The following is a 23,409-nucleotide window of genomic DNA, read 5'->3' on the forward strand; positions in this document are numbered from 1 at the left end:
CGTCCCACAGTATTAGCTGCGGGACAATCCTAATCAAACTCACCGCTTCCTCACTTCCTATTTCATCCCATCTATCCTCTTTGTTCATGTAAAGTTTATCGTTGTCTTTACGAAATAAAATCGATTATTCCTGGAACTAGTGGAAGATTGTTAAGACTTTCTTTGTCGTTTACCAAAATTATCTGCCGGTAAAAATTAACAGTAATCCCAATTCAACTAGGCTGATCTTTTGGAATTGGTATTGTGTATGCAAGCATGAATTATTGAAGACATCATATGTATACTTACACCTTCATTCAACAGTGCATGAAATTGCTTTGATCATGTACCCGGAGTATAGAAACAAATTTCAGATCATTAAAAGACATTTATACTGCCCTAATTAATATTCTGGTATTTATAGACAGGTATATAATTATTCCTAGAACCGAGCTCTCAGCATTCAACGGAATGTGGCTGTTTTTGGGCAAGCAAATTGTGTACCTTGAATTATATTTGGGGAAGAAGAAGGGAATAGTTTAAAAGGAGATTAATTAGACGTTCCACTGGGTACTACATGCTAAGCACGCAATATGCAACAGCTTTGCACTAGGTCTGACCATTGGGAGAGAAAAAACTACTTTTTCTTTTGCCCAAAGCATCTGATGTATGAGGTATAAAACACAAAACCTTTTGAGCAACACCAGTACGTCTGTCGATATGATTATGTCACAAATTTCCCCGCTGGTGTCTTCATCTTGAACTCCATACATCTTTTCCACTTGCGTTTTGGCGTTCGTGTTCTGATTCAATACCAGACCTGAATCCGACTTCTTAAAACAATCCCACCATTCTTCTTTCTGCATCTGTCAGCGCAATAATGACCTCTTCCACCTTTGGGACCAAAACATGCCCAACACTAAATAGAGGCATTGCAAAAGATCTTCGGTCAGAACTGATTTGCTTAGAAGAGAAGGCTAAGAGGTTATAATGCCAATATAATATTATTTTCATCCAGTGAAAATTGTTTAATTTAAACTCATGCAAACGTTTCAGTCATAAGGCTGTGTATCGGTTATTCACAGACTGTTTATCGAGTTTATGAAAAGAGACTACATTACAGGTTTTTAGCAAGTGAATTTGCCATAGAAAAATCTGACACAAGATTGTTCTTAGCAAGTAAGTTGGAGTTGTTATAGAATATAAGAAAAATGTCATTAAAAATTGATCGTCCATTAGGAGTTATATGAGAAATTATTCATAGTATAGTATAAATGCAATACGCAAACCTCAGTAGAGTGGTAACCAGCAAAAGCAGTGGCATCGTGGGTGATACCGGAATACTCCGAGTTTGCGCTGTAACTGAAAATGTAATTTCTCGCAATCTACGAGCGATCTGTTTATTCTGAGTCTTCCAGTTCTTGCATGTTGATAATCGTTACCATAACTTTATATTTTAAAACCCCGAAATGTTCTACATTAATTGACCGACCTGGCATAAACATATTGAGAACCTAATGAGAAAAATTAACCAAAAATTAGGATTCCTGCGTCGTGCGAAATATTTCTTATCGCGCTGTTTTTCAAGGCTGATTTTCTATACCCCGACAATTTTATACCACCATTCGACTATATATCTGAAATAATATAGGACGATAAAAACAATTCTACACTTATAAATTCCGTACAAACCTAAGAAAATAAAGCAGCTAAATTGGTTCTAGACCTCCCTCCTCTTTCGTCAGCAACAGAAGCACTCGCTACATTACACAGGTCAGATATAAACTTCTCGCAGATATATAAACATCGATGTATCTTCATCTACAAATGCACCAATGGCCGGGACTGATTTCGGTTTCAACCTAAGAACTAACAGCAGCGTCCATTCCCACAACATCTTCCGAAAGTCAATACAAACTAGGGTAAACATAAACCTACCTACCAAGCTTCGAAAGAATTCAACGACTTAAACGATTCCATCAGAAATTCTAACTCTCTGAGTCATTTTAAGTCGTACCTATATAAATTTCGAGTCGAAATTAGGGCACAAAGGAAACCTTTTGAAAAGAATTTTCCTCACTAAGTGCAGTGCCATAAATCGTAATTGATTTGCTGTCTATGTTTGAAGTGTGTGAACAAATGAAAAATATAATTATCTATCAACATAGCTACTATGATAAAACCCCTTCGTGTCGAAACCAGACAGGCGTGGAAACCCGCTGCGATTCGATAGCCATTGGATATAGTCAATAATTGCCGTAATGGCTTTTGTTAAATTCTACATGTCTCCGTTAAATGTATATCTAAGAACATCTATTTCACAACACTCTGTTAGAATGGAAAGGCCAACGTAATCCAGCTTTTGGGTTTCAAGTCGGGTATATTTTTCAGATTGCATGCATGCATTTGATGTCAAGAATTTCTCGCCTCGCAGATTTCAAAGGAAACTGATTTTATAAAAGCTAGTAGTCAACATCTGACAACACCAACTACATACTAAAATAAGCTGTATAAGGTATAGCAATTATCTTGAAATAAATCTGTTGATTTCCGGGAATGGTTAAGGATTTCACTTTGAAGGTTTCAATCGTTGGAGAAGTTTTAAAATCATACTCCATATACTTTTAAATATAGGACTGGTATACTAGACCTTTCTGAATTCTCATTCGAAATGAAAAAAAATCATTTTTGATCTTTTAAAAGTCGTATATATTACCAGACCTTTGTGTATTCTCACTCAAAATGGAAAATTTTGTAATTTTGTAGCTATTATAAATATACCTCTTCTTTTAGGGAATTTATTGTTAATTGAAACGCTGCGTGCACAGTAACGTAAAACAAAATATTTACGAAGGAAATAAGAAATTTATGTAATGTGATTTTATAAATAGACTACTAAGGCAAGGTGTACCCCCAAGGGGATACGCCTTGCCGACGATAATTAAAAATCTTATATTATGGGCTTTGCGTCCAATCTAAAAGACCGACAGGTAATGGATGGCACGCAATATGGGAAAGGTGGTGAATGGCCAGCAGCAAATCGAAAACTAACAAAGACCGAATACCCAAACCACAAACGGTCAGTTTAAGCGTGACATCGCAAAAGACAGAGCTCCTTTAAAGTTGAAAGGTATTTACAGAAGTGTTATATTTGTTTTTCTATATATATATTTATATGTTAATATAGCATATACATATAGTAGCTACGAATACACAATGGTACCCCCAAAAGTTTTGGTCCTGGGACACTCATTTGTTCGTCGCCTACAGTGCGACCTGAAACGTAAGCGGGATATTCGCATGTGCCCGACCTTTAAACTCAAGGGCACAGCGAGAGTTTATCTACACGGTATAGGGGGTAGAACAGTGGAGAAGATCCGCAAATTTGATTTAGGGGTAGTTTCTCGGTGTGCCCCAGATATTGTTATTCTGGAGATAGGCACGAACGATTTGTCCGCTTTAAGGCCCGAAACAGTCGGTTCACGCATTGACGACTTGGTTGCTTTAATGCTAGATCAATATCGCGTAAAATTGGTATGCGTATGCCTGATTTCCCCGCGTAAAAACAACCCTCTCTTTGAAAAGCAGCGTTTAATGCTAAATAATTACCTACAGGTAGTTTTAGAGAAGGTCCCGCGAGTGTTTTTATGGACACACCATGGCTTCATACGACCTTCCGTGACGCCATTTCTACCTGACGGGGTACATTTTAATAGAATCGGGCAATATAAATTATACCGAAGTTATCGGGGAGCAATTCTTCAAGCAATTAAAATGTTATAAAATTCTTTCTCTATATATATATATAACAAGCTGCATGTCGTACGTTACATTTACTTTTCTATAACCTTGAAATTTGACAAACTTTACTCGTGATTACTTCTTATGAAGCGCCTTAGCGCCTTTATCTATTCTATCTTTATCTCTTATCTATATGAGAGTTCTCACACTGTTTGTGATTTTTGTTGGCCATATGATGAACGGTGCGGCGATCTTCGGATCTGCCATGTTCATCCTGCTGACGTTTGACTTTGTCTTTATCTCTCATCTATATGAGAGTTCTCACATGTTTTGTGAGTTTTTTGTTGGCCATAGGGTGAATGGTGCGGCGATCTTCGGATCTGCCATGTTCATCCTGCTGACGTTTGACTTTGTCTTTATCTCTCATCTATATGAGAGTTCTCACATGTTTTGTGAGTTTTTTGTTGGCCATAGGGTGAATGGTGCGGCGATCTTCGGATCTGCCATGTTCATCCTGCTGACGTTTTATAATCATTCTTTCACACATTCCAACTTTCAATTACGACAAAATTAATAACGAACGAATCCTCACTATTGAATGTTCACCTTACGGGGGATAGTTTTATTTCTCGCACAACGACAAAAATTTGGGTACGGTTGCTTTACTATCTTTAACTCATCACGCCATAAGTATCTATTTCTGCTTTTAAAGTTTTATTTTTTAGAATGCCACCCGTGCGTCGTTCTAAGCGGGTCGCCGCTCCATCAGCCGTTTTGCGAGAGTCTGTTCAGAACCAACCAACAACATCTCGCCGAACTCGAAGTTCGCCCAATGCTGTATCTGTTGGTGCCACCCCGTCAACGTCAACTGTGCCCGTGAGTGATGTGGCTTTGCCCTCTCTTTCGAGTGAGCTTATCTCAACACTGGTGTCTTCGGTTACCGAGGCAGTCACGCAAAAGTTAGCTGGCTTCTTACCAACCCCTGCGTCTTCAACATCCACAATGGCGTCTGCCCCAACAGATTCTACCTCCGGTATCGAAATCTCAAACCAGGGTCCCAATGCAGATTCTCTGGTCAACGACGCGCTCACGTCCATACAAGAAAACCTTACAGCTCCAAAAATTTTCACAATTGGCGCCGGCCGACATGCATCGAGCTCCAACGCCTATTCCCTTTCACCTGCTGCCGGAAAATTGGCGACTATAGTTTCTCAATTAGCTCAAAGTAGCTTGCAACCTTCTTCAGTGCCGACTTATAAGCGGGCATGGGCACTTTTTGCGCAATTTCATGTGGCAATTTTTAATGAGGGATCGTTCACTTTGCCTTTGTCGCCCTCAGTCGTCGCGTTATTCATAGCGTACTTATTTGACCTCAAGTACGCCTCTTCAACAGTTAATACTTATGTATCTGCACTGGGTTATACTCATCGCATGTCCGATCTACCGGATCCAACGAGAGTTTTCTACGTAACGCAAATATTAAAGGGGTATGGTAAGAAAGGCTTCCGCTTAGATAGTAGGTTGCCTATAACTTTACCAATTCTCAATCGTCTTATTGAGGCTGCGCCTCATATTGCTGGGTCACCGTACCAAATATGTCAATTCCGGGCAATGTGCTCTTTAGCATTTTTCGCGTTCCTGAGAATTGGAGAAATAACTAAGAAGTCAAATAGCCAACCCCTTCAATTGCGACAACTCTCCAAACTATCTTCCGATGATGGCCGGGTTGCAGGAATAAGGTTGACTTTCGAGGATTTCAAGCACAATTATAACAGTAGACCTTTTAGTTTGGAAATTCACAGGCAAACGGCATGCTGTCCTGTTCGCTTATTAGAGGAGTACATGATTTTGCGAGGCGCCCAGCCCGGAGCTATTTTTCTATCACAACTGGGCATTCCAGTCTCATGTGACGAGTTTGCCAATCTTCTTAAAAAGGCTTTCCGCTTCTGTGGACTCGATACTTCCAAATATAAGTCTCATTCATTTCGAATAGGCGCCGCCTCCCACGCAGCTGAACACGGGCACTCGGATGCCCAAATTCGAACTATGGGGCGTTGGAAATCGAACGCATTCCTCAAATATATACGTTTTTTCCCTATCAACATAGTTTGGATGAATTTTCGAGCGGAAAACCTGCGGGGAGTTTTCTGCTCGAATTGCGCGGCTATTTTATTTCTTCCTCAGCTTGCACATGGTCAGCAAGGGCGATCGTTTGCATTCTGGGGGAGGAAATAAAGTGCTTATAACAGGGTGATGGAGAAGCTTCTTCTTGGCGCGGTAATGTTGTGACTCTGCTAAACTAATATCAGTTAAGTGTAGATTATCAGCAAGGGCGATAATCTATGCCTTTTCACGGGCTTTGTAAGTGCCTTTTTGCCCATGTTCGTTTATCAGGTCGCGCAGACCGCTGATCCTGTATTATTGTATTACGAAACTTTCTGCATGCATCCCTTTCCTTGGGGTGGGGTCAACTTGCTTCGCTTCGTTGTTTTGGCGGTAATTTGCCTCCACCCTTTTCTGAGCGTAAATATTTGGAATTTTAATGCAATGTATTAATAATATCGTTTTGTTTAACAGAAATAAAGCGGCTAGGAGAACCATTACTCCTAGCCAAAATTATCCCAAAACGGCGTAAAATTTAATGTGTCTTTATTATGCTCAGAAAACTGAGCTGCGGAAAGGGTATGCAAAATTCATGGCTGGCAATATATCTATATGCGTAAATAAATCACATTACATAAAACAAAATATTTACGAAGGAAATAAGAAATTTATGTAATGTGATTTTATAAATAGACTACTAAGGCAAGGTGTACCTCCAAGGGGATACGCCTTGCCGACGATAATTAAAAATCTTATATTATGGGCTTTGCGTCCAATCTAAAAGACCGACAGGTAATGGATGGCACGCAATATGGGAAAGGTGGTGAATGGCCAGCAGCAAATCGAAAACTAACAAAGACCGAATACCCAAACCACAAACGGTCAGTTTAAGCGTGACATCGCAAAAGACAGAGCTCCTTTAAAGTTGAACCCACCTCCTCCCCAAAGCCTCCGCTAAAAATTATGTACATTGGACGATTTACAGTAACTGATATATATATATAGAGGAAGGAACGTTATATCTTAATCAGTGATGGTCGTAGGCCGTATCTACAGGTGCTGGCGGTAATTTGCCTCCACCCTTTTCTGAGCGTAAATATTTGGAATTTTAATGCAATGTATTAATAAATATCGTTTTGTTTAACAGAAATAAAGCGGCTAGGAGAACCATTACTCCTAGCCAAAATTATCCCAAAACGGCGTAAAATTTAATGTGTCTTTATTATGCTCAGAAAACTGAGCTGCGGAAAGGGTATGCAAAATTCATGGCTGGCAATATATCTATATGCGTAAATAAATCACATTACATAAAAGATCTTAACATGATAACTGATATCGTAAAGACAAGATGCGGACTAAAAAGCTTTATTGCTGTATAGCGTCCTACTGTATACATGCAATGAATAAAAATTGATGTAACAAGTAAAATTCCCCTTTGTAAAGATTAAACTCTTAACCTTAACTTTTGGCTCTAATGACTCGTCTATATATGTCGGGCATCATATGCTGCATGTAGATATCCTTCAAAAAATTGGCAACCTCGATTTCCACGCATTATGCTTTATCTATCATGAAAACGTGCATGTTTCTAAATCAAATAATTATGTAAAACGAAAGAGAGAATTCGTGCTTTCGATTTAGTGTGTATAAGAGTTAAGGGCAACGATTGAAGTATTATAGTATATACTGTCGAACGAAAGTCAAATGCAACAAGTCAATTTATATGCATTCATATTTCAATATCACAATTCAATGCGAACCCGTCTCGTTTCTCGAGGAACAAGGAAATTATCAAAACCGTCCTCTTGTTCATGTCGTTATTTTAACTGCGGATTTTCTGCAACGATGATCCGCAATATTCAAAGTGGTATTACAATATATATATATATATATAGTGGATCTAGGAAAGGTTGTCCGAAAGTATATACATATATACAAATAGTTGTGACATGTGACCACATATTTCCATCACGTGTCATATCTAATTACGTATGCAAACGCTGCAAAATTGCTTCAAGGCTATTGCTTAGTTGGGATATTTTTGTTGTAAAACGCCTAAGCCCTATTCAGACGATATAAGATGGAGGATTGTGTGGCAGAAATTATTTTATAACAGGTCTTTAACCAGAGTGGGTGTCGATTTGTTTGTTTCGCCAAGGACAGTAGATCGCGTTTTCAACCTGTTTATTAATACTGGTAACGTTACGTCTCCCCATAAGTTTGGCAGGCCTCTTTGTAGCACAACACTTTACCAGCATGAGGAACTGGCAATATGTGAAATAATTTCAGACATCCAGAGCTATATACCTTAGGGAAATCGCTGATCAATTAGAAAACGCTGACATTCGGTGATAAACGGGCTCTCAGATAAAATAAATGAAGGTATATTTTACTAATAGCCTGTTGTCACATTGTGTACGCTTTGCCGGCCATGGATTTAACGAAGCGTTCGCAGCGTTTGCATGCGTAATTAAGTGCGACACGTGATGGAAATACTAGGTCACATGTCACAACTATTTGTATATATGTATATATTTTCGGACAACCTTTCATTTCCTAGATCCACTATATATATATATATATATATATATATATATATATATATAATTATATATATATATATAAGGTGTATTTGTTCTTCTACGCAAGTATGACCAACCGGGCAAGCAGAAAATTCCACTTGACCGCGGTGGGAATCGAACCCGCGACCTTCGCATTTCTAGAACGATGCTCTACCGTCTGAGCTAGGCCAAGTTGGGAACGACTGTGATTTTACTTAAGTTGTTATTGACAATGCGGAGTTTCGTCCTTTTACATGTTGTTATGCAGTTACTTCTGCAAATGTTGATATATTTGTACGTTTTGCTCATAATTAAGCCATGTGTTCACTTGTGGTTATAGCCTTCGCCTGATGATCGTTTCAGAAGAAACGTGAAACACAGAGTGTAGCGAAAAATATATTCAAAATTTTGTAATATTTCATTGATTTTATTATATATATATATATATATATATATATATATATATATATATATATATATATATATATATATAAATATATATATCTTTCAATTAGTTGCTACTTTAAGTTTCATGCACTTAAGCAATCATCAGGCAACGTACTGATAGAACGTATTTAGTACGTTGCCTGATGATTGCTTAAGTGCATGAAACTTAAAGTAGCAACTAATTGAAAGAATTGTATTTATAATTGTTATATATATATATATATATATATATATATATATATATATATATATATATATATATATATATATAAAATTAGGACGCTTTAATAGAACTTTTTAAAAAGAATTTTCCTCATTCAGTGCAGCCGATATAAATCGTAAGTGATGTTTGAAGTCCGTCAACAAAGCTATACTATAATAAAAGCTCTTTGGGTGGGAGGCAGACAGTTCGGCGTGGAAACCCGCTGCGATTCAATAGCGATTCGATACAGTCAATAATTGCCGAAATGGCTTTTGTTAAATTCTATATGTCTTCGTTAAATATATCTAAGGACATCTATTTCACTCTGTTAGAATGGAAAGGCCAACGTCATCAAGCTTTTGGGTTTCAAGTCGGATATATTTTGCAGATTGCATGCATGCATGAAGTGCATTTGATGTCAGAAATTTCTCGCATCGCAGATTTCATAGGGAACTGATTTTATGAAAGTTACTAGTCATGACCTGATAACAGCAACTATATACTAAATAAAGCTGTATAAGGTATACCAATTATCTTGAAATAAATCTGTTAATTTCCGAAAAGGGTTTCAATCGTTGGAGAAGTTTTAAAAGTCATACTCCATATAATAGGACTTTTAAAATAGGACTAGCATATACTATAGACCTTTTTGAATTCTCATTCAAAATTGAAAGAAAAATTGATCTTTTAAAAGTCCTGTTACCAGAGCTTTGTGCATTCTCATTCGAAATGGAAAATTTTGTAATTTTGTGGCTATTATATAATTATATACCTCTTCTTTTAGGCAATTAATTGTTAATCGAAACGCAGCGTTCATCAGTAACATGAAAGATCTCAACATCATATTTAACATCGTAAAGACAATTAACATGCGGACTAAAAGCTTTATGCATTATTGCATGTATAGCATCCTACTGGTTACAATTAATAAAAATTAATGTAAGAAGTAAAATTTCCCTTTATAAAGATTCAACTATAAAGCTTAACTTTTGACTGTAATGACCACTCTATATGTCGGGCATCACGGTTGTAGATATCCTTCAAAAAATCGATTATAGCTCGATTTCCACGCATTATGCATAATATTATCTATCATGAAAACATGCATGTTTCTAAATTAAATGTTATGTATATATAAACAAAAAAAAGAAAGAGAGAATTTGTGCTTTAGATTTAGTGTGTATAAGAGTTAAGGACAGAAGTATTAGAGTATATAATGTCGAACGAAAGTCAAATGCAACAAGTTAATTTGTATTCATTCCTATTTCAATATCATAATTCAATGCAAACCCGTCTCGTTTCTCGAGGAACAAGAAAATTATCGAAACCGACTTCTTGTTTATGTCGTTGTTTTAACTGCAGATTTTCTGCAACGATGATCCTCAATATCCAAAGTGGTATTCTTACACACAAGAGTCTGCACGCGAAGATGAAGTGCTTTAATTGATCGTGGATCCAAAGAATGCCCGAAAGCATTCCAACTGAAGATCTCACAGTCTTTGAAAGATCCTATATACCTTCGCATTCTATTTAAATTTATTACATGAAACGAAGAAATGTTAGTTGGCTTTACTCCCAAATCTCGCATGGCAACACCAACGTACGCATCATCTGTGTGGAATGGTTTTCGTATATAGACATAGTCAGATAATTTGTTTATAAGATCAGTGGATAAGATAGAAAATGCCCCAAGATTAAACGTTGGGAATCGTGCTTCTCGATAGTACTTGTAACTAATTGCCCATTTTACACCAACTCTACGACTTACAGGACTGGGTGCCAGAGAAGAACCTCCGTAGAAGGGTCTTGGAAGTTTAGCATTCACAAGATACTCCAACACGCGAAGTATACGCACATAAACATCATCGTCTGTTTTCATGGTATATTTTACATCAAATTTGTTCGCCCAAAGATGACCCATGTAGAATTTGATAATGTTATTAATGTAGTTGTCAGTGATATTGCCTATCAACATATCATTGTACCGTCTGGCTTCAGCTTCATTTAATTCATCGTCACGTGTTCCTGGTCCTGCTTTTCCAAGAACAAACACCAACAACCATCTTAGGTCTTTCAGTCTTCCATCTCCCAATGCTTTAAGTTGTTCGCAATTACCCGTACTTCCCTAGGTTTGACGGATAGCTTCGCGACGTTGACGGTACTTGATCCCCTTTGCGGCAGAATTGACTAACTAATATTATCATAAATATGTTCCGCGTTACGTCAACTTTCGGCGAAATGTCGGGATAAACGAATCTAAAATCCACAACAGGGTAATAGTCGTTGACCATGTCAATCCGTGATTTATTTGGTTTTGCGGCATTTAATGATGAAGAAGAATGAATCGCTCTTGGCGCTTTTCTAGAAGTGGTTCGCATTCAAAATTGTTGAAAGTAATTATACGATAGGATAGAATGAAACGAAAATATTAAGAATATCAATAACACGAACTTCTTTTTTCCGACATACGACACATACGTTAACAAAAAGCGTATTAATAGTGCGTTTTATTATGCGTACCATGTACGATTTTTAAGCGTATTCGATCGAAGCTAAACGACACTTCACGCATATTCTGTGTCCTCGATCGAAGCTACACGACACAGCATACATATTCTATTTACCGCGGCAGGGGCGGATCCGACACCGCAGAAATTGGTGTTTAAGACGTTTCAACCCGAAAATCTAATCGCTGGTTCACAATTGTGCATTTCTGTATCGCCCTATCAAAGAGAAACCTTTTGAATATCTTAAAAAAGTTCTTCTGAATACGCATTCTGCAATCTTTTGACAGCTCATCATACACATCTGACCGCTGTGAAATGGCCATTTTGAGGCTTAAAGTATACACAAGGTTATTAATTCAGACGATTCGTTTTTACCGAGAGCAAGCTTCAAATCTTTTGTGCAAGACATATTTTCTTGAATATTTATAAATCTTTTTCCTCACCAAGTTTGAAGTCTAAGTATCGAGAATTGCGGCTAAGCCTATACCAATTTCCGCGGTGTCGGCGGATCCAGCCCTGCCCTACTAACTACCCGCTTCAAAAATTTTTGAGACGCCAGCAAATTTTAGTTAATTATTCATAGACTATGTTATGGAATCTCGCAATTTCGCGGTATCAAATAACTGAAAAACACTTTTAAAATTAAGTTTTCAATCTTCCGGTATTGTATATTATTTAATTTATATTGAAAATGTGGCGAAGGGGCGAAGCTAACTTGAAGGCAGAGAAGGACTTGAACGTTAACGTGAACTCTAATGAAACGGAAGCAAAGCCTTTTGCATAATCTATATAGATAACAATACCGAAAGCAAAATCATCCGGAATTCATCCTATAAATATCTACAGGAGTTTGCATGTAGAAGAAAGAAGTCTTGAATTTGGGTGAAGGTCAATGGACTGCACCAGGAGGAGGTAGCACGCTCTTTGAAAAAAAACCATTGATTTTCTGGACATAATTGGAAATGGTGTTACTTTGAATATCGCAACGGATAAGGTTTATATTGCATAACAAACATGATATTTTCACCGCCACGAACGGATGGTTGAGAAAGCGGAATTGCCACGTATCGTAAAAATTCCTTCTAAAAGTAAATTTACAGTAAAGTAAAAAGTAAGTTTATAAATAAGCAACGACGTCTTACTCTCGTCTAAATTGTTTTAGGCCTAGATTAGACGTCGCATTTTAGTCGAAATTAACTCGTCGCGCATTTAATGCACTGAAGTACGACGCCTTTTTTTCGACGGGAATGCGACGTCTAAACTGTTTTTATTCGACGCGGCACATTAAATTCGACGCTGTCGAATTTTGCGACAAGCTCTGTCGCATAATTCGACCTAAGCGGGACACCAGTTTAGACGACAAATAAAACTGACTAGTATAAAATGCGTACATTTGTTTGTTGTACCACATTATCCATTATGATCCAATCATTGTTGCTTCGTGGACTCCACGAAGCTTAAGTTATGCGTTCAGATGAAGTTTTTAGGGCTTTTGCGTATTGTTTTTTGTGATCTCTGTGCCCAAGGGGATAGAACTTGCTTGTATGTGGAAATGTATGTGGAAATGCTTACACACGTATTTTGCTTACAACGGCATAAACTTAACATTGTGAGCAAAGACGAATTTTGTAAATTCTGTAGCCTAGCTACAAAATACAGAGGTATTGATTGTTGGACGTAGTCTGTAACCGTTCAGAGTGTTCTGTGCCAGAACTAGACGAAGAAACTGACGATTGGATTAAACATGCTTGCGTATCTTACTGCAACGATTGCTTTTTCACACCAAAACAACAACCGATCAAACAAATTGACGGGTGAAAGTGGAAAGATCAATAACAGGAGAAGACCAATGTGGACATCTGAACATTTGGATGACATGGATGACATCATTATCAACAGCGAACAGTTTAAGCGAAAGCTAATATTTACAAATATCAAGACGGCAAAGAACACCGATGTTTATCGGATCGTTTTGCAAAAGGTAAAGGAGAGACAGGCCTTATTTCCATTCAACATCAAACAGGTCCGGAACAAGTTTAAATGGTGTTTTGGTACATGCAAGAAAGTGGCGCTGACTATCCAAACAAAATCGGCATACAGCGATCCATGGAAGATAAAGGTTTTGGAAAATGGTTAGATACTCTATTCCCATTGCCAATCTACAGGCTTGCTACATTATGGTAGCTTTTGTCAAATGGTTCTGAACTTTGCAAATCGTGATAACGATTAAACCGACTTTCAGCGGAATAGTTTGCCCATACAAAATTCCACCAATTCCACCATTTTTTGGTTCTTTCGAGACGGCGACAATGACGAATTCGAGGCTTTGTGGGCTAAATGAACATAATTGTGAGTAATGGCAAACAATACCTGAAGAATCTTGTTCCTTTTTTTTATACTGGGCAATATTCGCATTTGCTTCTGGCGTCTTTCTCTTCTTATTTTCAAAATTTGCTTGACTTTGTAAAAGCCGCCATATGGCTTGTGTAAATTACTGTTAATAAATGCGACAAATAAATTCGACGTCTAAACTGAGCACGTCGAACTCGCATTTACGTCGCACAAAACTTAATAAAACTTTAATGTAATTTATGATAAAATTAACTATATACATATTTAAAAGAATTCTAAATAAAACTAGATCAAAATTAACTATTCTAATCACCATGCATTTTCAAATGGACTGTTTAAACTCTTCGAAAGTCATAATGATTGTTGTTCTTCCTAATTTTTATAGAAAAGGAGTACTTCGCACGTAAAGTTAAAATCTAAAAAACTTTAAAAAACCTCTGCAATCTTAACATTTAGTCCAAATCGTCTACCACTTCAAGATCTTTTCTATAGAAAGGTGATCTAGATCCCCTTACACTCGCATGTACCGATCTTAGAATTTCGAAAGAGATTCTGGTTCTCAACCAAGCTATGACATCTGCATAACGTTCATGGTCTCTTTCTGCTAATTTCTGCGCCAGCTGAGTAAGAAACTTGTGGCATTCAGACCCCATTCCGCCATTGGTTCCGAAAACAAGTGGGGTAAAGGAGCCCATTTCAACATCTAAAACTCTCTGTTGGTATTTTCTCTTCTTTTCGTTCTCGTGTTCCTTAAAAATGTTCTGGGTTGGCCGGCCTTGATTACATCGGGAGTTTACATGCGTTACTCTTACGTCAAAAAATGCAGTAGCTCCACGTAGCCAGAAACCGTCCGCCTTCATGTCCAATTTCGCTTCGGGACTTATATTGGCCGATCTCAGGTCAAATCTCTCATTGTCAAGGGGTTGAAGATGAGGCTCAAATTCCACATTCTTACACACTTTATCCAGTTGCGCTGTTAGCAAATTACGGATTCCATCGTGCCTTTGTGCCACGAACCCACCTTTCTTACAAGAGAGGGCATGATTGATGTTAAAGCGATCTCCACACGCACAATGACTTGGTAAATCGTTCAAAGTTAAATTGTATCTCATTCGTAACGAGTCTCTGAATTCTTGCTTATTGAGGGCTAGACCTTGATCTTTGAGTGGAATCGCATTTAGCCACTCGCTCCTTTGTCTCGGGATTGCTTTACCAAGAACAGTAGGTCTGGAGAAAGTGTTGCATCAATGTTATCCATTCTTGACTTAACAATATGCGCTTTGTTTGCTTGCTGCATTCGCTTCAGATCATCTATAGACTGCTCTATCGGTTCCAGAGCCTCACTCTGCCGTTTAATTGAATTTACATGTTGATTACTAAATAATTTTGAGGCTGCATATTGCAAAGGAGCTTCTATTCTCAAATTCGGTACGCCTAAACCCCCTTGAGCTGGCGTTAGGGTCACAAGTTCACGAAGTTCACTCGCAAGGGGTTCTTCTTGACCAAAAAATTGTGGTAAGAGAATGTCATTCAATGTTTCATGTATCGGTTCTACGTACTCTTCGAAGGCCTCAATTGTTCGCATGAAGTAGGTAAATTTTGATTTGTATGCTTTCGTAAGGGCAATGTAGGCTGCATGAGGTTGGCTTTTCGCGATTTCCGTGAGTGATGAGATATCTTACCCATCCTTGAATTTTTTCTTTACAATACTCATCTTTATATTCTTTTGATCCTATAACAGCACCCAAATGGCGTTTTCCTTCTGTTGTAATTTTAACTTCTACTCCAAAGATCTGCTCTGCTTCTTTGGCCAGTTCTTGCGTCTTCACTATCAGCCAACACTTTGGACCATTTACTATAGAGAGCCGTATTTCTTTCCTTCCTCTTCCAAATGCTTATACCAATTATATAAATGTGTCAATCTTCCTCCTCCCGCTGACTCATCGGCCAGCCATACTTGTTTGATTTCTGGTATGTTCAATCTCAAACTTTGAATCATTATAGCTGTGTTAATTGAGTACCAGGACATAGCTAGAGGATCCCTTTGGGTGGTACCTTCTTGCGACAAAATCTCACCTCCCCCAGATATGAATACCCTGGATGAATAGGCTGCATTTAAATGCGACGAGTTAAATTCGACTAAAATGCGACGTCTAATCTAGACCTTACTTTGGGTTATTCCAACAATCATAATTCCCAATAAAAGTAATTTTATCTTGTTATATTCAGTGATATTGTAATTCATTTTTTATTGCAAATAAAGTAAATGCATTGATTTATACGGGCATAGTGTTTGGCTATGCTAAACTTTATATCACGTTTTATTAGTTGACTTTGCTATCCGCCAGGCGCCAGAACAATTCAGAGGTACACAAATAACTTTAATTGCGTAGACCATTATATCCTTTCCATTATTGTGTTCAACAGAACACGATTAGGCCACGATTAGGCCGAATGATGAACCTCATAGCATTACCATATTATCTATTGTTAGAATTGCATTCGACGCGACCAAAATGCGACGTTTCATCGAGAGCGTTTGTGTTTTATGTCCCATGTCTTTTTGTTACTTCCTATGTCTTCTTCCCATAGGGCTTGTTTAAATGAAGCGAGTTAGCCTGGCTAGACGAAGTAAAAATTTCATAATTATAATAAAACACTGATGTGATGCACTTTTTACCTGGCCTAGCCGGGACAACTCGCTCCATGTAAACTGGCCCCTAGCTCTAATTATTTCCATGCGGCACTGACGATGATTCGGCTATTTTATTAAACCCATGGCTGTTTTATAGCTTTTTATTAACAATGCCCGGTGTGCATGGTTTTATAGACAGATATAGCTATCTAAGGCCTAGGTTAAACATCGCATTTTCGTCGCGTTGAAAGCAATTCAAACAATAGATAATGAGATGGTACACCTCATTAAACCTTATTGCCATCTCATTATCTATATTGTTTGAATTGCATTCGACGCGACCAAAAAGCGACGTATAACCTAGGCCTTAGGGCTGTTTTCCACTTCAACCGTATCGTATCGTAACGTAACGTATTTCTTTGTTTCCGACGTATTCGACCAGAACTAATGTCTCCATAACAACAAGATTCGCTACCTTTCGATACGATACGGTTGAGGTGAAAAACGGCCTTAAGTTCACCATATGCGAATTTATGCTTCACGCATTGAACTTTACAAACATCCCTCGTTCTCTCTCGCTTCGAAAGGAAGGTGTTATTTGAACAAACAAAGTTGCATGAATATGTAGAGCAGCGAGTAATGAAGTAGCGAATAGAACCAAGAAGGAGCAATATAGCATCGCACCATCGTCGCCTTGTCTGGGCAGTGAATGTTATTCAGTAAACGCGGTCTGAGTCAAGATCAAGAGATATCAAACGTTCACCGTTTCATGTAAGTGTATAATCGTATTTAGATTAATTCTGTTCGATGTGTGATTTCAGTGTTGTGTATTTCCGAATTACATACATTCCTCCGAGATAAACGAGATCAAACGTTAACATGCTGTAATGCATTGTATATTGAGGCTAACGAGTTACGATTGTAAAGCCGTGATTACAATACAGGAATAAACCAGGCCTTGTCTGACCCAAATGTTTAATGTACGGAGCGCTTATACTTGATTGACCTCACTTTAGCTCAGAATTTCGAGAGGCCTAGCGACACCCCCCGGGCGGAGAGAGAGGCTCGGCTGAAGTTCAAAAGTTCACATCCCCCCCCCCCCACTAACGACAAAGACATCGAGAATCGAAAATCAAACAGACCCTGAAATAACCTCGAATGACCTAACCAAAAGGTGTTGTCTATGGTACAATTTTGAATTTCGGAGATTTTATCAAATATGTTAAAAACGGTACTCAACTTTATCTGCTTTAAAACATTATTTTATTTAAATCGTCGGAAAAATTATTTGTTTAAGATATTTGTTCACGTTGGTTTAAATTGCATTTTTTACAACAAATATGTTTTTTTAAAAAAACAACTCTAATTATACTAAAACAACCATTCCCTTCTGTGAGTCATTGTTAAACACATTTTAGAAGTCAAAATTATGCTACTATGCATGCAGGAACGAAGGTGTGGTAGCTTCTATCGAATATAGATTTGTCCACCCGGATTGGAGACTCCTTGCTTTTGGTTTAGGCGTGTTCGCCCGCAGGGATCATGTGTTGGCCAGCTATTATGCGTGTCTCCATCAAAAAAATAATACCGCAAGGAGGAAGCGCAAAGAGCCGGCCCTTCGGAGCGCCAGAGAATATTATCCGGTGCACGATTACGACAGGCGGTGGCCACACTCTCGATATTTCGGCATCTGATCGAACCTTCTTTCCTTATGACCATACTCCCACCATAATGACCATGTGGTTTACATACAATCCAATCATTGATATTTGACTTAATCATTATCTCTCGACCAATATTCTTCCAAAGTTTCCAGTCTACGGCCCCGAGGCTATGCAGTGACTCGCTGAGCGGGGGAGTGGTTGAGATTGGAGTGTTGGCACTATTCTCAGGCCAGTTTGGACGGGGGGTTACGGCATTCTCGCTCGATTTAAAATCAGTGTAATTTGTAAAGCCGTAGTTGTAAACCAAGGTCCAGCCTCCCCGGTGGGTTTTCATGTCACAGTACACTTGCAATTGCTTGTTGGCTGCAGGCTGGATCCAGTAGACTCCTGATGCTGTGAATTTATTTCTTGCCAAGATATCTTTACAAGATGCTCGCAAGATGACTAAAAAATGCAGTGGACAGAACAATAATATAATTGTGGTCCAGTTGATTGATTATTTTCATTATCGGAACATTTCAGATTTTCTGTACATTTCAGAGATATTAGAATCTTTTGCATAAACGTGTGGTTTCCGGTTTTATTTGTAAAGACATTATCTTACCGCTCATTTTTTCTTCAATTTTTTTCAACTTGTCTTCCATACTTTTCCACGTCAAAGTTATATTTCTCTCGAGATTTTGAACTCGTGCATCTTGCTCAGAATGTTTCTCACCAAATCTCGTCTCCAGACGTTGAGCTTTAAAGTCTTGTTGAGAATTCGTATTGTTGAGGAAGCGCAAACTTAAACTCAGATTTGCTACCAGGCTTTGAACTAGTGCATCTTGCCGTGAATTTTTGTCGCTAAATCTCTTGAAGGTTGTATTTATGCTCGTCTTCAGGCGTTTGGTTTGGGAGTCTTGTTGAGAGTTTTTGTTAAAGAGTGTTCGCAGGCTTGTATTTAGATTTTTCATCAGTTTTCGAACACGAAAATCTCGCTGGAAAATTTTTGCTGTTAAATTTTTAGTCTAGAAACGTGAAAAGGATTTAATATTATAATAATAGCTACAAGAAAACACCAGTTGACTTGATCGAGTGTATCTGTACTGATTTGATATATACTGGATAAGACAACTATATAGTGACAACTATATTCATAAACGAAACCAGAAAAACGAACTTCCAGAGACTAATATCTCGTTTTAATAGGTATAGTTGTATAAGTCTGAGTATTATATGTAATATTAACAACATTTATACGAACTCGCTTAATCATCTGATGGCGCAAAAGCTTTCCTTTATTGAAACGTCTCACCACATAGTAGCTGCAGGACAATCCTAACCAAACTTACCGCTTCTTCGCTTCCTATTTCATCCCATCCATCCTCTTTGTTCACGTAAAGTTTATCGTTGTCCTTCCGAAATGAAATCATTCCTGGCACTGGTGGAAGATTGTTAAGACTTTCTTTGTCGTTTACCAAAATTGTCTGCCGGTAAAAATTAACAGTTATCCCAATTCAACTACGCTGATCTTTTGAACTTGGTATTGTGTATGCATGCAAGCATGTATTATGGAAGGCATCATATGTATACTTACACCTTCATTCAAGAGTGCATCAAATTGCTTTGAACATGTACCCTGAGTAGAAACAAATTTCAGATAACTAAAAGACATTTATGCTGGCCTAATATTCTGGTATTTATGGACAGGTATAATTATTCCTACAACAGAGCTCTCAGCACTCAACGGAATGTCGCCTTTGTCTAGCTGTTTTTGGGCAAGGAAATTGTATACCTTGAGTTATATGTGGGGAGGTAGAAAGGAATAATTTAAAAAAGAGGGAGATTCATTATACGTACGACTACTGGGTACTGCATGCTAAGCATGCAACAGCTTTCCATGTCTGACCATTAGGAGAAAAGCTTTCCATGTCTGGCACTAGGTCTGACCATTGGGAGAGAAAAAAACTACTTTTTTTTTGCCCAAAGCATCTGATGTATGAGGCATGAAACACAATACCTTCTGAGCAACACCAGTACGTCTGTCGATATGATATGTTACGAATTTCCCCGCTGGTGTCTTCATCTTGAACTCCATACATCTTTTCCACTTGCGTTCTGGCGTTCGTGTTCTGATCCAATACCAGACCTGAATCCGACCTCTTAAAACAATCCCACCATTCTTCTTTTCGCATCTGTTAGCGCAATAATGACCTCTTCCACCTTTGGGACCAAAACATGCGCAACACTAAATAGAGGCATTCCAAAAGATCTTTGTCAGAACTGATTTGCTGAGAAGAGAAGGCTAAGGAGTTATAATGCCAATATAATATTTGCATCTTGTGAAAACTGTTTTATTTAAACTCAAGCAATCGTTTCGGTCATAAGGCTGTGTATCGGTTATTCACAGCCTCGGTTATCGAGCTTATGAAAAGAAACTACATTACAGGACCATATTTTTAGCAAGTGAATTTGCCATAGAAAAATCTGACACAAAATTGTTCTTAGCAAGTAAGTTGGAGTTGTTATAGAATATAAGAAAAATGTCATTAAAAATTGATCGTCCATTGGGAGCTACATGAGAAATTATTCGTAGTATAAATGCAATTTTAAGCAAACCTTGCGAGAGTGGCAACCAACAAAAGCAGTGGCGTCGTGGGTGATACCGGAATACTCCGAGTTTGCGCTGTAACTGAAAATGTAATTTCTCGTAATCTACGAGCATCCAAATTACGAAGAATGAAAAATATACTGATCATTAGTCGTAATTAGGGGCCTTGGGCGATACCTGAAAGACCCATGGTCATCCAACCTGTGAGGAAATTCACCTTCAAATGCATAACCATTCGGGCATTCCTTTTTAAGACATTTATTCATCCTTGGCTATAAGGAAGTATGCTGTCCGTTATAAACTCCATTAAGTTGATGTGTTTTTGTGTCACTGGCTAACACTGTACCAAAACCAGGATTACCATATAAAGTTTATCGTAATATTTACCCAGCTCAATCGACTGTCATGTCCAAATTTTGAACAATTGAATTTTGTGGTGACGATGGTGTCAGTCAAGACATCTTTAACAAATTTCACGTCTCCAATCCCGGAATGGTGGTCAGTGCAAACATTTTTTCCAAAACCAAACAGATTACCAAGGGCGCGATTTTTTTTTAATCTGTAAGACCTTAACACGAATGAATGGTCAGATAAGATGACTGAATCACATGGTATACACTTTAGTGACTTTACATTGAATGATAAGATATGGATTGCTATGGTGTGTTTCGCAATACTATGGTATACTCACTCAGTACACTATAAAGTCGTGCAACACTTTACTCACCAATGCGCTATCGTATTATCGAATTCCTTCGTTCTTGATATTTGAACTGCGAAGTCTTGCAGTTCGACGTCGCCAAATTCGCTGGACCAGTGAGGATTTTCAAATGGGTCAACTGGACTCTCATTGGACGATACGTTCCATATGCCTGGACTATGTGTCATTCCAATCAACAAATAGCCACCACCGTCTGTGTGAGTGTCACAGTACCCCTAATTATGATTGAAATAACGAAGATTAAATTCGATTTATACTCTCTAAAAAGGTATCATGCGATGGATGACATTTGCATATGACTTGAAACTTGAAAATCATGAAAAAAAGTCTCAGAAATTCTATAAAATAACTTAGTAGGTCATTTTAAGTTACCTACATATGAACCCATGATCAGTTTAAAGGAGCGAAATTCATGTCGAAAGAAATTAAATACTGTCACCTTTGATATATTTCCTTTCGCATGTTTTATCCAATAGAAACCATCTTTTTCGTCTGGAAGGTTGTCCACTATGTCTGAGCAATCCTTCGCAGGATTGAATTTCTGTCCAAGTGATGGAGAGCCTATATTAGGAGTATTGCGACTCGTAATCACTAATCAATCAGACCACACAGACTCATCTTACAGACTAACTTTCTAGGCAGTGAACAGTTTTCGCTGTATCGAGTATCACTATCGTCATCACTACGAAACTTGCGCTAAATTAAGAACTTCATTCGTTTACCTTCCATATAAATCAACTAAGACTATTTACCCGTTGTCTGTTCAGTTATAGAGAGTGTCCCCAAAAAATTTCTTCCCCCCCTCCGCCTATTGAAATTAAGCTTTTGTTGGAATTTGAATGCATGATAAACGCAGTAGTGTGTAAATAACAAAGTTATTAGGTTGAGGCATTTAAATAAAGCGTCTTGCTTTCAATTGGGTTTATCATAATATTAAGGCAATCAGATTCTAACAAAGGCTTGATTTCAATAGAGGGGACATTTTGGGACACCATGTAGATACACGGTATGACATCACTATTTTGTGATAAGAACAAAAAGTGGCCACGAGCCGTCGGGGCAAAGAAATTCCCAAATTAAACAGGCAAACCAGTTCGATTTTGTTTTTCCCAACATTTGGAAAATTGTTAAAGTCAAAATTTTGCAAATATCACGCGTACATGATCTATAGGATTGAAGAAATGCTATTGACCAGCTTAAGACAAGTGCTAAAATGTAATTGGCTGACAAAATAAACAAGCGATGACTGATCAAATTCGTAAAAATTAAAGACATAGCAATATTCGACTGACGAGCTCTAAGTTTTTAGTTATAACTGAGCATATATTCGTTGTGATGGATCTAACACTACCAATTTCTCATTTCTTTTGAAGTCCAAATGATAATATTGCCAAATGATACTCTATTTTTTACATGTTTTACCTTACTCTGAATTTGATTTTTTTTTCATTTGAAAACGATTTTTCAGGATTTGAATGGGATATGAGGATATACATATAAATTCATTCCTATAGATCCCGGAAACGAAGTTTGATTTCATAGAAACAACACAAAATCTTAGCAATTTCTGTTCATCGGCCAAAATCCCTTCGTTCGGTTAATCTATTTCCTATTTTAAGTTTTAGAAATTCACTCTTTTATGTATATTTTATACATTAATTTTGTATATATCTTTCTTATAATTATTAATATTACCATCTAGGAATTCCCATTGGTATCGATCTTCGTGTTTGAGGCATATGGCGACTGCGTCATCACCAGAAACCTTCCGATACAAGGTGCTGTTCCCTTCCTTCACTTCTGAGCAAACAGGTAAGTCACGAGACAAGCCATAGCCCTCATTGGCTTGTCCAACCTTTCCACAAAATACAAGTAGATTTGATTATGTGCACTTGTTCAACCATTTC

General features: G+C 37.9%; 2 protein-coding genes across 2 annotated transcripts; both read right to left on the minus strand.

The window, feature by feature from the left end:
* Positions 1–10,258: 10,258 nt before the first annotated feature.
* LOC114517352 (beta-1,3-galactosyltransferase 1-like) lies at positions 10,259–11,145 on the minus strand. The gene has a single exon (XM_028537046.1). It carries the CDS (start codon positions 11,006–11,008, stop codon positions 10,373–10,375), a length of 636 nt encoding a protein of 211 aa, XP_028392847.1. The 5' UTR covers positions 11,009–11,145; the 3' UTR covers positions 10,259–10,372.
* Positions 11,146–17,778: 6,633 nt separating this feature from the next.
* Positions 17,779–21,353, minus strand: LOC114517392 (fibrinogen beta chain-like). The gene is made up of 8 exons (XM_028537092.1): positions 21,169–21,353; positions 20,959–21,053; positions 20,790–20,862; positions 20,191–20,418; positions 19,768–19,809; positions 19,523–19,657; positions 18,796–19,198; positions 17,779–18,635 (listed from the first exon to the last, which is right to left on the minus strand). The coding sequence occupies exons 2-8, from the start codon at positions 21,045–21,047 to the stop codon at positions 17,995–17,997; spliced, it is 1,611 nt and encodes a 536-aa protein (XP_028392893.1). The 5' UTR covers positions 21,048–21,053; positions 21,169–21,353; the 3' UTR covers positions 17,779–17,994.
* Between the last annotated feature and the right edge of the window lie 2,056 nt (positions 21,354–23,409).

Source organism: Dendronephthya gigantea, unplaced genomic scaffold (genome assembly GCF_004324835.1).
Source record: "Dendronephthya gigantea isolate DGI-Jeju-01 unplaced genomic scaffold, DenGig_1.0 000007F, whole genome shotgun sequence".
NCBI lineage: Eukaryota > Metazoa > Cnidaria > Anthozoa > Malacalcyonacea > Nephtheidae > Dendronephthya > Dendronephthya gigantea.

Excerpts from the sequence above, each read along its gene's own strand:
- LOC114517352 (XM_028537046.1), bottom strand. The coding sequence starts at position 11,008 with ATGTTGATAGGCAATATCACTGACAACTACATTAATAACATTATCAAA.
- LOC114517392 (XM_028537092.1), bottom strand. The coding sequence starts at position 21,047 with ATGAATAAATGTCTTAAAAAGGAATGCCCGAATGGTTATGCATTTGAA. Across the intron at positions 20,419-20,789 it reads TTGGTTGCCACTCTCGCAAG|TGTTGCGCATGTTTTGGTCC; the intron begins GTTTGCTTAAAA and ends GCCTCTATTTAG. Across the intron at positions 19,810-20,190 it reads GTACTGGTGTTGCTCAGAAG|GGTACATGTTCAAAGCAATT; the intron begins GTATTGTGTTTC and ends GTTTCTACTCAG.